Below are 15,734 nucleotides of genomic sequence, written 5' to 3'. Positions count from 1 at the left end.
CTTGCGACTCGTCGCCAAAGACGTTGCACAAGAAGAAAAGCTCCTTTGACCTGCGGGTCGACTATCAACATGCAGCCCCCGAGGTTCAGGAGGCGTCGTCGAACGCCACTTCCTCAGGGGAGGCTTAAAGACACTTCTCAATTATACCACCAGTAAGATCAACCCTATATGTCATCTCCTTCGCTCACATCTTCCCAGCGACATGATGAACGCGACGAACTATTGACTGTATCAATTATGTGTTACGAGTTTCTACGAAGTTTGATTTTGATTATGGGACTTTTACTGCTGGATCAAGAGCGAGTTTGGATGTCGCTGGCATTTAGTCGTTATCTTGTTAATGAACTTTTTTGATCTTCTTGAACCGACTTTGACGTCTCAATCTCAAGTTGCGGTAACATCAACGGTCATCTCGAATTATCTTTATTTGAGGGCTACTAACTGCACTACTTCGCATGATTCTACGCTGGCTCTGAGAGTGAAGTGCTTTCAGAGACGGGAGAGCCCAAGTTCGGGGTACCGTCGCTGTTCCAGCTAATGCTGTTGTACACCATCAGCGTCGACTTCATTTGTAAAACCTCATAAGCACTCACGACTGCACCATCGTGTACCTAGCACCATCACAAGTACCAGGAGAAGTGGAAGAAGCATGGTAAACCTGAGGAAGACGAATCAAAATTCAACGGTCATGAATATTTTGAAAAAGACTCACCATCCAAATTTCCGTACCATCCTCGCTTGTGAAAAATCCATTGTGACCAGGCTGTATTTTAAGTTAGTATTCCGCTTTCTAGGTTATCTCATCACTCGAACCTCGTAGTTTCTGTGGCGTTATACAATTGGTCACAGCGTCCAAGTTGATGACGACTACCACTTACCCATTAGCACTGGTGAAGATAGGCTCAGAGTACTTTGTCCAGGAGGATGCACTGAGCGGATTCGTGCCCGTGAGCTCCAGTCTGCCTAGTTTGTACCCAGTTCCCGCGCAGTTCGAGGCAGAGTATGTGAGGAAGGTGCGTCCCCCATAGTACAGAGCAGCTAAACCGAAGGCGATGTTAACCGTAAAATCATTGCAAGAAGACGGAATGTCAACTTGCCTGGGCCTTCATTAACGTTGGCATCAACCATTTCCCAGTCGTATGTGGGCGTGGAGATCTTGACAGCGTTGCCGACGGTGGAGGAGCTTGTCATTTCTCTGCATCGTCGTGTTTTGTGTAGGGTAAGTACTATATCCAGGATGAAGGCACACGTACGCGATAAACAAACACTGATCTGAAGGGGGAAATAAGCATTAGGGCATAAATATCTGTAATCACACGAGAGGAACGAACAATCTCCGTCCCAAGCTGAGTACACCAAGTAGGTCGCGTCGCCGTAGAATAAGAGGGTGGCGTCGATGGACCAGTAGTCTCTGTTGGGAATGCTGATCCGGCCTAAAATAATACTTAATCAGACCAGGAAAGAATGCCGACAAGAAATGAGTCAGTCACCTTCATAGCTCCACTCAGAGTCCCAAATGCTGGTGGAAGATCCTTTGAGGACGTGGAGATATTGGTCGTCGAAAGTACCAGAGACACCGGCCGTGTAGTAGCTGAACGAATATTCATCATTTTGCTCTGTTCTTGAACGAAACCAAGGCTTACATGAACCAGGAACTTTCGGCGGCATACCTTGACCGGCTGTCAATAGATCGAACAATTCAAGGAAGCAGTATCCATACCACCAAATTTCAGGGGCCCCTTGAAGAAGAAAAGAAAATCAATGTAAGCCCACACAAGCCCCATGGAAGTGACTCACAGACATTGCAGCACCTGGACGCCGTAGAATCAGACCATACGACCTTGGGCGTTGCATCCTTCAACTCCTGCATCGACGTGCCCCGAGTGATTTGAATATCCGTCCATGTCGTGGTAGTAAGATCTGCAGCCAAGTCAGGGAACCTAGAGACAAGAACGAATGAGAAAAAGACGTGCAATAATATCCGTCGCTGTATACCTAGAGTATGCTCTAGTCAACAATGTGCGAATGCTCTGGAGAATACACAAGGCTCACGATAAAAGGATCAGAACCATCAGATGACTTGATGGGATTCTTGAATGCCTGGACAGACAAGCATTGCCAGACCAGGGCGAACAGAGCCAAGAGTTTGAGCATTGTCAACACGCGCGTGGAAAAAACAGATATCCTATGAACCACCTGGCATCCCAACCCTTTTAAACCATGCCCTCGGAGTAATTATACGGTCCGTAATTGCTCATCGCGGTAGTTTCGAGGTCTGGGTGCGCATAAAGGAAAAACTAAAGATGCGTCAGGCGGAGAACATCACTGCGCTTTTGTTCTTTTAGACTTTGAAGGAAATCTCGCTGATCACGCCAAGTCGCTTGGAACTGGCGGACCGAAGGGGGACCGCCACATCCCGCCACCCGACGATATTCCGATGCCCACCCGAGGATTCCTAATTCCATAAAATGGACCTTTGAAGCGAGGTAGCTGACGGAGAATAAGCAAATGTACATTTCAAATTTATATACAAGCAGAGGGAAAGATAACAGTCCTTCAAGTCACCAATGATTGAGATACCTGCAGAAAGTCAGCATAGATTCTACAAAAGTATTCAAAACGGTTGGTACCAATCATCATCTTCATGGAAATGAAAAAATGGGAAGATGCCATGTCCATACTCATCATCATAAAGCGAATCCGAGTATCCATCATAGTCACTGTCATACATCTCGCTATCCAGCACGTGACCATCCCACGCAACCTCCACAACAACTTCTTCCAGGAGCTCTACATCCTCATCGTACAAATGAGAACAATCTGACAGCGTCAGCGCCTGTACCTCTGTCCCACACTCTGCTCGCACCATCAACGCGTCTAACAGCACGTCGGAAAAATCTGAGAAGTCCGTCCCCGTGAGGATAAGACTGCGAAGGCGGGGAAAGTAAACGCTATCAGGCGTCTGCTTCTTCCTCCGCAGATTGTAGCCCTGATCTGCATCAACAGGTGCTGGGGGCTTGATCTCGCCTAGCGCTTCGGCGAAGGTCTTTGTAGCGCCTGAAAACTCTATTTTCTGCAACTTCGGTAAAGAGCCAAACAGGTCTACCCATGTCATATGTTTGAAATCGCAATCGGGGTCAAAGACCCGGAGGACTCGAAGTTGGGCAAGGGGTAAAGCTCGGCAAATTGTCTGTGCGACTTGCTCTTTGGTGCCAGAAGAGTCAAGTCGCCATGACAGGTGCAGTTCGAGGGCCGGGATAGCATAATCTACGCGACTAGTGGAGGGATTGACGGTGGTAAAGGCAGAGAAGCGGATGTCGGTTTGAAATGGGCTTGTTAATGACAGCGTCTTGAAAGGTGCACTTTTGAGGGCCTTGTCGGAAGAGCCGCCGGCGAATGTCCGTGATTTAGAGAGCGTTGGTACAAGGGAAGAGAAATCTGTCCCCGTCCCTTTGGTACCGTGTAGGATGAGCCGCATGGTGGCCGTGGAGGGAAAGTCGATGTGGTTCAGAACATTAGCGGTTTCAAGAACGTTAGATGTGAGGCGGATCAGTGATAAGTGAGGCAAGGATATAACGTGCGAGGGACGAGGCAGAGTCTTGGTGCATTCCGAAACGATGGGCAACGCATGATCTAAATCAAGTGTTTCAAGCCAAGGCATCTGTTTGAGCACGTCGACAAGCTGAGAAATGGTAGGTCTGAAGTCACCTGGTTCCACTATCCTGAGGTATGTGAGATTTTGCATCAGGGTGGAATCCCAGTGCACTTGACACCGATTAAGGTTGAGGTGGCGCAACCGGGGGGCTTGGCCGTCCAAGAAATTATCGGGAAGGACTATCTTTTCTTCAACTTCACGGTAGCCAGCATAAAATTGAGAAATACAAAGCTTTCTGAGGAAAGGCGCCCGCTTTGTTAAGTCAGTGAGGTATTTCTCCATGGTTTTATCACCGGTAAGGTTGAGTTCGGCAGCACGGTCGACCTGCTTCATGGCGTCGTCGAACACTGAGAGGATTTTGGGGGACATGTAGGTAAGATCGGCAACGATGGTTAGAGGGGCCATCTTTGATCTCTTGAGCATTTCATGAGCCCAGGCAGGGGTCTTGAAGGGGGGCGAACTCCACAAAGCTGGAAAACCGAGCGCAGTGGCGCGCCAGTGTCGTGAGACATGGGAAACATTGATCCACAGAAGTGAATTGTAGGATTCATGAGGGTAGGAGACGAAGAGAAAGATTCTGGAGAGCATTTCGGGGGGAAGTTTGGAGATTGGTGAGAGAGCATTTCGTCGTGATTTGAGTTCCCTGACTGCCTCTTCATGCTGGAGTATTTCTGCGTCAATTTGGGAGATTGAAGGAGAGCTCTGGGCATTTGGAAGAGTCGGTCACTGGAGAAATATTGAAGATATGAGTAGGAAACGGTAGCGACAGGATAGGGTAGACGAACCAGTCATGTCGTTTGGGTCGGAAGGTAGGCCAGCTACAGTTTCAGCCATACTGAACTGCAAACTGAACCAGTTTTTATTGCCCGGCAAAGGAGGCACAGCCTGGATACTGGCGTTGTCGTGGATGTCGGTGGCAACGATACGGTTGCGGAATCAGCGTGTGACGCCCGTGACCGTATTGCTTTTCTGGCACCACCACAGAAGACCACAGACGACCACAGAGGCCCGTTCAGTACTCAGTACAACTCTTATTTCATCAAAATAATTCTAGATATTTTCTGGCGATATACGTGGCCCTTCACCGGCGATATCAAGCCTCTCCGTTGAGCCACAGAATTGCTATCTGCTCTATATTTCTGGTAGCGTTCGCATCGCTTCACTGCGGAGCTAACTTGGCCGGAATCCTTTGCTTTCGCCTTCCTTGATGATCTTCTCTGCGGCGATTCCTCCTAATTCCAATTTTTACGACAGACCTCGGACGTGCTCAAATTCAAAGATGGCAGCAGGTTCCTTAAAATTCGACCTGTCGCTGTCACTCGATTGCATACCTGAATTTTCAATAATAACTGAACAATATTTGGAGTATAGAAGGAACTGGTTTATACTTATCCTGGGGTGAGCTCAATATATTACAGCCTGCGTTCCAAAAAAACATTACTGATAGTATCCTTCTTCAGCGCATCACAACCCCGGAAAGCAAGCTCAAAGGGTCGGGAACGAATGGAATGACTCCGATTCATGAGAATTTTGCCCCTGCTTACAGGATGTGAAAAACTGCCAATCCGGCCCCCCTCCGTTAAGTCCGGAGCTGCATCTGGTATTCATGCAAGCTACGGTTCAAACTTTGAGTTAATCTCACCAAAAATTGTCGCTAGAGGCACCTTCCTTATTCTCTGGTGCATTCTATAAAGGTCAGAAGGCTTCAATTTCTTCAAAGCTTCTCGCGATGCGGTTGCAATGGAAGCAATTAATAGCCGGCCCCGTGCCTTATTCTCGTCACTGATTTCCTTAACACGAAGTTGTCTCATGCACATGCCGTCGTCCATTCATCTTGTCAACGCACAAACATTCAAAACCGGTTAAATGCTTTACTCCGTTCGTCAAACTTCTTTCTGCACGCTTCATATATAAGTCGGACTTGATTTCTTGCCTTCCTTTCCCCTCCAATAATGTCGGCTCCCACCAGTTCCCTACCGCGAAAATCCTCCATCTTTCGTCGTCAGAGCCGCCAAATAAATACGGCGGTGGGCTATATCATTGTCCCCGCTCGATTTCGTCTTGTTCATCTTCATTCCAGGTCGTCGAGTCTAACGGAACCGAAGCTGCGGCAACGAATGGCGTCCCCATCGTCGCCAGACGAACCAACTAGCCATGGCACCGGGCTTCCAAAAGCGTTGACTGACCTCCTAGATCGGGGCAAGAAAGGGTTACCAGCTGTCGGTGGACCCTTCGACAGTAGTGAGTCGGACTTTTCATACATAGCGCGAAAGGGTGACATGTAAAATAAATCAGGTCTCTCTCGTAGATGCGGTACGCAACACGGATAGTCTAGATGACAGAAAGCTCCTGGTAACCGCTTCCCGCTTCCTCGTGTGTCTAACTCGCATACTCAAATTTTGATCGGCGTCTGTGTGCAGCTTGAACATGCCCTTGTTTTCCTCTCGCGTCTTCCACCTGGGTCATTAGCTGATAGCCCTTCAGAACAAAGTCATTGCCTTGCGTAAGTTGCGTCCAACTCTGTCGGTTTCCTAGACTGATCCTTTTCAAGTGTACAATGATCTTTCCCATCCTCCGGCTACTTATCTCGGAAACGAGTACAAATTCCGCAAGGCAGACGGCTCGAACAATAACGTCCTAGCTTCGGATATGGGAAAGGCGGGAACGCCGTATGCCAGAAGTGTACAACAAACTCATCCTCTGCCGAGGCGAAATATGCCAGATTCGGGCTTGATTTTCGATACGTGAGCTAGCAACCCCTTCTTCGTCTCTTAAAAGGTCTGATTCAGTTGCTTACAGCCTCTTGAAACGCGATGGTGCAAGTCTGAATTCTCCTTCCTAACGTCATGCTGACACAGTTTGCAGTTCGTCAAGCACCCAGGTGGTCTATCATCCCTCATGTTCGCATTTGCCGCTCTCGTTATACACACGTTGGTGGCAGCCCCATTGTATCTCCGCTCCCGCTAATAATAGCTTTCAAGTGTATTCCGGACATCACATACCGATATCAGCATCAACGAAACATCTTCATACGTGGATCTAGCACCTTTATACGGCCATAATCAAGCGGCGCAAGACAAGGTTCGGAAACGCGATGGATACGGAAAGCTGCACAAGGATGTTTTCGCTGAGGATAGGCTTATGCTGCTTCCGCCCGCTGTTTGCGTGCTCCTGGTGCTCTTTTCTAGGAATCATAATGTGAGTGAGCATTCATTCGTGGATGTAAGGAGGAAGCCGACCTATCTTCTCCAGTATATCGCCCAGAAGTTGCACGAGATAAACGAACATGACACCTTTGTTGACCCTTCAACGTTGTCCGAGGAGGATCGCTTGAAGCAGGACGAAGAGTTGTTCCAGACCGCTCGTCTAGTCAACTGTGGCTGGTTCGGCACTGGTATGCACCCCATATTCTCTTATGTTAATAGAGAGCTGACGTTCATCAGTCGTATTTTCCGATTATTTCTCATGTATCTTGGGTCTTGTACGAGAGGGTAGCAGCTGGAGTTTGAATCCGTTTGGTGTACGTACACTTACCGTGATGATCGATCTGCTACTCATCCTTGGCACAGGAATTCCGGAAGGATGATCACGCCACATTCGAGCGCGGAGAAGGAAACGTCTGTAGCGTTGAGGTATGTCCATATTTCCTGCCAAGGCATCAGTTCTTACACGTATCAGTTTAATTGTCTCTACCGATGGCATGCTACCACCAGTGCTAAAGACGAAAAATGGGTGGAAAAACTCATGGGTGACATGTTCGAAGGGAAACCCTTTGATGAAGTCACGACCACAGACTTCAAGGAAGTTGCGAAGAAATTGAGTCAACTGGACCCAGACTTGACTCACTGGACTTTCGGAAAGTGAGTGCTTCGCTTGCTCAAAATAAATGGGGTCACAGGACGTTTGTTTTAGCCTGACCCGACAAACAGACGGTTCCTTCAAGGACGAAGACTTGGCCAAAGTTTTGCAAGATGCGTAAGAAAGGAAATTTTGGGGAACCGCCAACGTCATTAACTGTCAACTCTAGGACTGATGAACCCGCGGCTGCTTTCAGGGCAAGGGGAACCCCGCGTACGTCGTCTCTCCATAAATGAAAAGAAGATGAATATTGATGCTTGTGAAGCTTCCATGCGCCTCCATGAAATACTGGGAATAGAACAGAACCGACTCTGGGGAGTATGCTCTCTCAATGAGTTCAGGAAGGTGCGCGCTCTAACTTCGTACTGCTTCTCCTTCGTACTGATTGCATTTCATGGTTCTAGTTCCTAGGACTTAAGCGTAGGTGGTTCCAACATCAATACGTTTTATAGCTCTGATGTCGGACGCTGACAGAATACGCCACATTCCTGGAGTGGAACTCCGACCCTGAGATCGCCAAGACTGCGGAGAAGTTGTACGGCGACATCAATAATCTCGAGTTGTATGTTGGTCTCCAAGCCGAAGAAGCCAAGCCACTCGTTGACGGAGCCGGCTTATGTCCTGGTAAGCATACTCCTTTAGGCCTCTGACAATGCCTTCTCTGATCAATGTGCAGGCTACACCATAAGCCGTGCCATCCTCAGTGATGCCATCGCTCTCACGCGTGGTGACCGATTCTTCACACGCGATTTCACTCCTGCGAATCTCACCTCTTGGGGTTTCGCTGATTGTCAACGTGACCCTAAAGCCTTTGGATTTGGCAGTGCTCTTGGAAAGCTCTTCCTGAGAACTCTCCCGCATGAGTTTGGAGAAAATGGTAATAGCGTTTACGCCTTCTTCCCGTTGATGACGCCGGAATCCATGAAAGTCCATTTGACAAAGATGGGTGTGGTGGATCAGTATGATTTGACGAGACCGGTGAAGAAGGCACCGGGGGTAGTGACGTTCGCGAGCGGTAGTACCAAGTATGCGAACAGGGCAGCAAAGATTCTTGACGCAAAAGGCAAAGGGTAGAGCATCTTTTTTCATTGAAGCAGTTCTCTTCTGAAACATTTGGTGTAGGTTCTACATCACACAAGATGATGAGAAACGTCGTGAAGTTGTCGTCCGCGCCCTTACTGAGGCCATAGGGTCAGAAGACAAGATCGGGCAGTATTTCTATACCCAGACCACGTTCCTTATGTCCGAGCAGTCGTTGCGCATGGTAGGAGGCGACAAGCTCGTCGTTGATATTGTGCGTGACGTCTTTAAACCGTTGACGGTCGGTTGGGTTGCAACGGAAGTGGTGCGTTTCATTTTCAATTCCGCTTGGTTTCACTTCTAACGTTCTTGGTTGGCAGGCTGGGATCCAGTTGACAAAGGGATCTCAACATGGAGCGTATACACCAGCTCAGTTGTATGACATCCTAGGGGATGTCTACGAGTGCGCTACAGGTCTTTCCCATTATTCGACAGCTAATTTGTCATCTTAACAGATATATATTCCTGAGCGTGGAGGACTCCAAACTAGTGAACTTCCAACACAAGATGCAGAAGGGCGTCAAGCACCTGTCTAGCCACCTCAAATCCGCTGAAAAGGTGATGTCAAACATATGCATTTTCCTTCGACGTCTGTTGAACGTAGCGTGTCAGTTCTCCATCGTCCATTTGGTTGAAAGTGCCTTTTCGTCCAATAGAAGTCATAAAAAAACCGATGAGAAATTCATCAAACGCCTGGCGGAGCTTGGAGTACCGAGTGATGAAGTCAACAACACGATCTTAGCCATCATGGTCGGTGCATCGGTCGAGCTATCTTTGGGTGAGGGGCGATATATCTTTTTCATATATGGCAGGACTCAATGACATCTTAGCCCTTACAAACATGCTCAATATCTGCCTCGAATCCGACGTACAATCTGCGACAAACGAAGGAAGAATTCGTGAAGTGATGCGTAAGCTAACCTTCATCTTTCTTAATTATGTCGTTTTTTACAGGGGAAGCAGGTCTAGATCCTACCTTCCATGAGGCATCAAGTACTTCTTTCTCTTCTTCTGTGCGCGTGGTCTTCATCTAATGGACGAAGTATCCACCACAGCCGCTCCAGGGCCCGCTACTAATCGTCACGTCCAACCAGAGATCTTCAGCGTGTCGAAGTAAGTGCTGATCCAATTTATCGTTCCTATCTCACCAGAACACTTCTAGATGTCTGGGAGAACCTTTGACTGTGAAGGTTTGTGCCTGTACTTGTGTTTCTCTCTCAGCTTATTTGACGTCTCGATAGATCTTAAGCGAAACGCTTCGAGCCGTCCTTAGCTATCCTGGCATATGTCGTGGCCCCGGTCAATCTGGTAAACTGAGCAGGTAAGCGAGAACCAGCTGTAGTCCTTGAACATGAGGCTTATCGGCGTATAAGGTTCAAGATCGAAGACAAGATTAGGGAGAATCTCCGCTATGGCTACTTGGACAGTGACCTACAGGTGTCTCCCTGGCCTACATCGTTGATAGTGCGGGTAAGATTTTCACACGGCAATTAGTCGTTTTAAACATTTTTTAACATGTCCTCTAGTTCGATGGATCTGTGAAGCAGTAAGAAGATGACTGATGTGTCACGATTATGTCGATACTAGTCTCACTCATCGAATGTATTGACAATGTCTGGCCCATGCACTCCCTCTTAATGATTGTAATGACTTATTAGTTACTCAAATACCTATGAAAATTGCTCAGAAGGTGCCATAAGCACGTCATGTTGGTATTAGCTACTCGAGAGAAGCACTACATGAATAAGGTTATGTCAGTATTCTTATCGACAAGTCGAAGTACTCGACGAGTTTAGGTTCCAAACATAGTTCCGCACCAATACGGGCGATTTCCGAAGGAGGGAAGTTTGTTTTATTGGTCGTCGGAGGTTGGAGGGTTAATTTGGGGTTAATAGATAGGTGTTCTTCGTTGCCGACTAATACAATTCGACTGGCGCGAGCACGTTAATTTTATACACAAGTAAAACAGGAATCCATTATTTCCGAGACTACGGTTACGCAAGAGGCTTTCACACGGCAAATTATCAGCCTGACTCGATCATTTCTCGTAGTGGGATACGCCGTACCTTTTGTGCGTACACCACTGTCCATGGCTGCGTTACAAAAGCTTCTTCTCCATTATTCCACTCTTTCGCAAGCGATTCAAGGAAATTATCAAAATCCTCCTTTGACGACACCAGCCCAAATCCGCCGCCTTGGAGAATAGGGCCATGAAATGCAGAAAATACCGTGATAAGATCGTCCCTGTGTTGGGTGCCATCCAAACCAGCCCAGGCCCCCAAAGGCAAGGCTCGCGTTTCTCTGTGTATGTTAATGAATCCCTGTTGGGTCAACATATCGGGGAGGCGTTTCGCGACGTCGGGAACCAGCTCTTTATACGCGAATAACTCCAAAAAGAGTTTTCGCATTTTGTCTGTGTACTCGCCAATATTTCTCGAAGGCGGACTACCTTCAACGAGCTGCACCCATCCGCCTGGAGTTAGAACGCGGAAGGTTTCTAACAACGCAGCTTTCCATTGTGATTCTGTCAGGGCCCCGAAGAGAACGCGTTGGTTGACTAGTGAGTATGTATCACTCCATTCACCAGGCAGGTTGGTGACAGAGTGAAGGGAAAAGTGAATATTCGACGGAAACGATTCGGGGAAGATATTGGATTGAATATCAAAAGCATCGATAGAGACCGACGCGGGAACTTCTTCCGCGAGCGAAAGGGCCCAAGCACCTTTAAAATTAAAGGTAAAGAACGGACAGATGCAGCCACGAACTCTACACTTACCGGACCCTGTACCGGAGTCCAAGACCTTGTCGCTTGGCTTCAGAGTTATGGGCGCCAACACAGATTTACTGTCGCATAATGCGCGACTAAGGAAGGAGTGCTGTAGATCAAGTCTTCGAATTTTAAGTACAGCAACTGCCAGGAAATGGATAGATGACGTACCGGCGTTTTTCAAGAGCGTCAGACGGCAATATGTAATGGACACCTGTTGCAGATGGGTAGACTCTCGTTGTGGATGAAAACATTTCGGTAGCCTGAGGAGCAAGGAGTACCACGAAGCGTATTCAAACTTCGGTATGGCCAGTACAAGACTTCTTAAATGAGGGGGCTCCCTTCAGATCCTGCTAGTATCGATTCAATTAGAGGTTATTTGCTCCGCCCAAGGTTTCAGAATGACGGTGCATTTGATACTAGAAGCCCCCAAGACGCGACAACTCTGTATGGGATTGCAATGGAGCATCACGGAGCATCATATCCCGACCTTCAAGTGACCAGTAAGTCGAGATCCGTACCCGCCTCTCATAGGAATGAACGGCTCGAGTTTGAGCCAGGGCAGGTGCTTATACAAATATGGTGCCACTACTGCGTTTTGTGCGCTCGCGTAGCACCGATGTTTGCGGACTTCGTGTACTAGATCCTCCATCGAAGTTTTCGGAATTTCGCATCCCACCTATATGCACCCCTGCTAGCCATATCTGTTTGGGTTCGTACGTCTGGTGCATAGCGTCTCCAGCCGTTGGTCAGTCATCAACTGAGTCCCGAACACCTGGGTTCCCTGCCTATCGGTTGGTGACATTTCATCCGGCTTCCCTCCCATGCGGCCCTCTCTTCTTTCAGCCGAAAGTTACCTCGCGGGTAGGAAAATCAACCCCCCCTCCCCAAACCCCAAGATACTGACTATCTTGATCACTCGCCATCGCTCGTTCGACTTGTTAAGTCTGACTGTCCCTACCTAGCTTAGTACAAAGATGGATCACAAATCTAGCGACGAGCTATCTTCGCGAAGAGCGGGAAAAGAAGAGCACCGACGCTCTTGGGTTGAATGTCAAGGGATCGTGTACGTACATATTCATCGCCAGCAATTAAGTTATTCTCTGGAACATAATAGTGCAACTCATCAAGAAAGAGAGTAAAACGAGCTCGAAGGCTATAGAACCAAGACTATAAGTAACACTATTTAATCAGAAGATATCCACATCCCACTTATTTACAAGGGCTAGAGAATCTCCGCTATGGCTACTTGGACAGTCAACGGATAGGGCCCGTTTTTTGAAAAAACACCTGTAATTATAGGCGACAGTTTTTTAATCAAGGCATCTCCCTCCACAGGTCTTATGAATGAGAATTTCTTCGGATGCTTGTGTGACAGAAGTTCTCCCGCGAGGATCCAGACTAAGTCTGGACTCTGAAATGACGCAGACCTCCCGACTTCTGCCTTACGGGCTATGGCTTTGCACGATTGTCGGCGTGGGGTTTCCAATGCCTTTAGACACGTGAAAAGCATAGATTTCAAGGTCAAATGTACCTATAGTCCTTTATTCTGTTATCTCAGCGGGTTTATAGTTATGCAGGTATATTATCATCATATGTATGTAATAGACAGCATGACCGAAATCAAGAGAGAAAGAAAATAAGCGAAAAATGGATTGACCAATGACAACGGTAGTCTTGAAGGAAGAAAAAGATTGTACCTTCACGTATGCCACCCTTGAGAATGGGAGTCTGAACGGGGCGGGTGTTGAATAAGGGTGTAGGATTCCTTGATGGGATGGGAGTGGGGACGTTGGGAGCATCGGGGGGGAATCGGACCGCACCATCATCTCGAGTACCATTGAAAGCGGGGGGATCCAGACAACGGTGTCAGTCGGGGTTGTATTTCAACCAGGAGGTTGTGATATTGGTCGGATTGAGGTGGGGATGACTCGGTCACGTCGTGCGAGATACAGGCCTCATAGAATCAAACGGTTGGTGTCAGCGTATTCAGCACCCTCAGAAATAGTGTTTCACTGAAAGTGACGGCGAGAGGGAGCATCATAATGAGGTGGGGTTCGTGTTGGTGGGTAGGTATGAAAATGGTCGGGTTAATGTCGCACGGGATAGCTCCATCGCAGGGGATGACAGCCAGCGGTATCATCTTGAATGAGCTCAGATATGATGAGTAACGCTAGCACCGACGATGCTGTCCGGTAACCCGGTCCGTATAGCCGGTCATCGTCCTTGACACTGAAAAGCCCTTTGTATATGGGCTACGGGTATCTTATTCCTTTCAAAACATATACATCAGTTTTATTACACATTAATTCAGCTGCTGAATTTTTTTGTATCTGAATCTCTTTAGGCGTTAGGCCATTAATATTGATTTATCGAAATTTCCTCTGACCAATACTCATCTTTCAACATATCTATCATTTCAATGGGTCCCCTCCTCTCATAGAAAATCGGTAAAAATGTGGAAAAGACTATATGGAAGTGAAAGTACAAAATATGATCCATAAAATGCTAAAAAAATCCAACTTTAATTTTTTTTCGGTCAGACGAATCGCGCAAAGCAGACTCCAGTTCACTGACACTGAATAGCATACGGTCAATCAATGCCTTTCAGAGAATTTCGGTATCTCTTGGCTGGGTTGCAATGTCCTGTAATTGATGTATATTATTTCTTCTGTTGAAAATACAATATTCAATGCATCTTCACACAATACTTACTCGATTGTGAGTTTAGGTTCCAAACGTAGTTTCGCACCAACACATGCAATATGTAAAGTCGGAGGGTTAATAAATAGGTGTTCTTCGTTGCTGTCTAATATAATTCGACTGGTGCGAGCTCGTTAATTTTATACACAAGTAAAACAGGAATCTATTATTTCCACGAAGAAAATGCAGACTAAGGTTACGCAAGAGGCTTTCCGCATGGTAAATTATCAGCCTAACATGATCATTTCTCATAGTGGGGACACCTCGTACCTTTTGTGCGTACACCACTGTCCATGAATGCGAAGCAAAGGCTTCTTCTCCATTATCCCACTCTTTCGCAAGCGTTGTGAGAAATTTATCAAAATCCTCCTTCGACAACATGGGCTCAAATCCGCCACTTTGCAGAATAGGTCCATGAAGTGCAGAAAACACCCCAATGAGATTGTCCCTGTGTTGGGTGCCATCCAAACCAGCCCAGGCCCCCAAAGGCAAGGCTCGTGTTTCGCTGTGTATGTTAACGAATCCCTGTTGGGTCAACATATCGGGGAGGCGTTCCGGGACGTCTGTAACGAGCTTTTTATACGCGAATAACTCGATCAAGAGTTTTTGCATTTTCTGTGTGTACTCGCCCATATTTTTCATAAGCGGACTGCTTTCAACGAGCTGCACCCACCCGCCTGGAGCTAGAACACGGAATATTTCTAATAACGCAGCTTTCCACTGTGGTTCTGTCAAGGCCGTGAAGAGAAAACGTTGGTTGACTAGTGAGTACGTATCACTCCATTCACCAGGTAGGTTAGTGACAGAGTGAAGGGAAAAATGGATATTCGGTGGAAACGACTCGGGGAAGATATTGGATTGAATATCAAAAGCATCGATAGAGACCGACGCGGGAACTTCCTCCGCGAGCGAAAGGGCCCAAGCACCTTTAAAATTAAAGGTAAAGAACGGACAGATGCAGCCACGAACTCTACACTTACCGGACCCTGTACCGGAGTCCAAGACCTTGTCGCTTGGCTTCAGAGTTATGGGCGCCAACACAGATTTACTGTCGCATAATGCGCGACTAAGGAAGGAGTGCTGTAGATCAAGTCTTCGAATTTTAAGTATAGCAACTGCCAGGAAATGGATAGATGACGTACCGGCGTCTCTCAAGAGTGTCAGATGGCAATATGTAATGGACACCTGTTGCAGATGGGTAGACTCTCGTTGAGGACGAAAACATTTCGGTAGCCTGAGGAGGAAGCAGCAAGGAGTACCACGGAGCGTATTGAAGTTGGCATGGCCCTGAGTACAAGGCTTCTTAAATGAGGGGGCTCCCTTTAGACGCTGCTAGTATCGATTCAGTTAGAGATCAGTTTCTGCGCCCAAGGTTTGATGCTAGAAGCCCAGGGAGAGACGACGCTGAATGGGACCGCAGTAGAGAATCACGGAGCATTATATGGGCCCGACCTTCAAGTGACCAGTAAACCGAGATCCGTACCCGCCTCTCATAGGAATGAACAGCTCGAGTTTGAGCCAGGGTAGATGCTTATACAAATATGGTGCCACTACATTTTGTACGCTCGCGTAGCACTGATGTTTGCGGACTTTCGTGTTGATTTTCGGAATTTCGCATCCCCCCCCTCTGCACCCTTGCTAGCCATAGCTGTTGGGTTCGTCCGTCTGGCG

General features: G+C 47.5%; 5 protein-coding genes across 5 annotated transcripts; 1 reads left to right on the top strand and 4 right to left on the bottom strand.

Moving 5' to 3' along the window:
* Nucleotides 1–391: 391 nt before the first annotated feature.
* EV420DRAFT_664755 (Arabinanase/levansucrase/invertase) lies at nt 392–2,460 on the bottom strand. Its single transcript, XM_060482980.1, has 14 exons — nt 2,053–2,460; nt 1,974–1,995; nt 1,798–1,920; nt 1,721–1,739; nt 1,644–1,670; nt 1,491–1,591; nt 1,332–1,433; nt 1,254–1,272; nt 1,098–1,195; nt 879–1,038; nt 814–823; nt 713–763; nt 594–658; nt 392–540 (listed from the first exon to the last, which is right to left on the bottom strand). The coding sequence occupies exons 1-14, from the start codon at nt 2,152–2,154 to the stop codon at nt 462–464; spliced, it is 978 nt and encodes a 325-aa protein (XP_060337678.1). The 5' UTR covers nt 2,155–2,460; the 3' UTR covers nt 392–461.
* Nucleotides 2,461–4,618, bottom strand: EV420DRAFT_664776 (uncharacterized protein). The gene is made up of 2 exons (XM_060482981.1): nt 4,441–4,618; nt 2,461–4,381 (listed from the first exon to the last, which is right to left on the bottom strand). Exon 2 carries the CDS (start codon nt 4,241–4,243, stop codon nt 2,615–2,617), a length of 1,629 nt encoding a protein of 542 aa, XP_060337677.1. The 5' UTR covers nt 4,244–4,381; nt 4,441–4,618; the 3' UTR covers nt 2,461–2,614.
* Nucleotides 4,619–5,593: 975 nt separating this feature from the next.
* EV420DRAFT_1507088 (linoleate diol synthase) lies at nt 5,594–10,554 on the top strand. Its single transcript, XM_060471354.1, has 29 exons — nt 5,594–5,682; nt 5,761–5,874; nt 5,951–6,007; nt 6,076–6,103; nt 6,132–6,158; nt 6,207–6,399; nt 6,514–6,585; nt 6,637–6,853; nt 6,908–7,049; nt 7,099–7,175; nt 7,225–7,287; nt 7,334–7,515; nt 7,568–7,630; nt 7,683–7,726; nt 7,779–7,858; nt 7,918–7,933; nt 7,988–8,137; nt 8,190–8,583; nt 8,636–8,858; nt 8,914–8,996; nt 9,049–9,151; nt 9,206–9,371; nt 9,424–9,504; nt 9,557–9,586; nt 9,637–9,706; nt 9,756–9,783; nt 9,835–9,914; nt 9,967–10,063; nt 10,120–10,554. Exons 1-29 carry the CDS (start codon nt 5,608–5,610, stop codon nt 10,141–10,143), a joined length of 2,979 nt encoding a protein of 992 aa, XP_060337676.1. The 5' UTR covers nt 5,594–5,607; the 3' UTR covers nt 10,144–10,554.
* A 33-nt stretch (nt 10,555–10,587) lies between these two features.
* EV420DRAFT_1699642 (S-adenosyl-L-methionine-dependent methyltransferase) lies at nt 10,588–11,626 on the bottom strand (the record flags this gene model as incomplete). The annotated part of the gene is made up of 4 exons (XM_060479478.1): nt 11,532–11,626; nt 11,370–11,482; nt 10,660–11,315; nt 10,588–10,599 (listed from the first exon to the last, which is right to left on the bottom strand). Exons 1-4 carry the CDS (start codon nt 11,612–11,614, stop codon nt 10,588–10,590), a joined length of 864 nt encoding a protein of 287 aa, XP_060337675.1. The 5' UTR covers nt 11,615–11,626.
* A 2,483-nt stretch (nt 11,627–14,109) lies between these two features.
* On the bottom strand, nt 14,110–15,450 carry EV420DRAFT_664508 (S-adenosyl-L-methionine-dependent methyltransferase). The gene is made up of 3 exons (XM_060482979.1): nt 15,206–15,450; nt 15,044–15,156; nt 14,110–14,989 (listed from the first exon to the last, which is right to left on the bottom strand). The coding sequence occupies exons 1-3, from the start codon at nt 15,286–15,288 to the stop codon at nt 14,142–14,144; spliced, it is 1,044 nt and encodes a 347-aa protein (XP_060337674.1). The 5' UTR covers nt 15,289–15,450; the 3' UTR covers nt 14,110–14,141.
* Nucleotides 15,451–15,734: the final 284 nt, after the last annotated feature.

Source organism: Desarmillaria tabescens (assembly GCF_030435595.1).
Source record: "Desarmillaria tabescens strain CCBAS 213 chromosome Unknown EV420scaffold_3, whole genome shotgun sequence".
NCBI lineage: Eukaryota > Fungi > Basidiomycota > Agaricomycetes > Agaricales > Physalacriaceae > Desarmillaria > Desarmillaria tabescens.
This window is presented reverse-complemented; position numbering and strand designations above follow the sequence as displayed.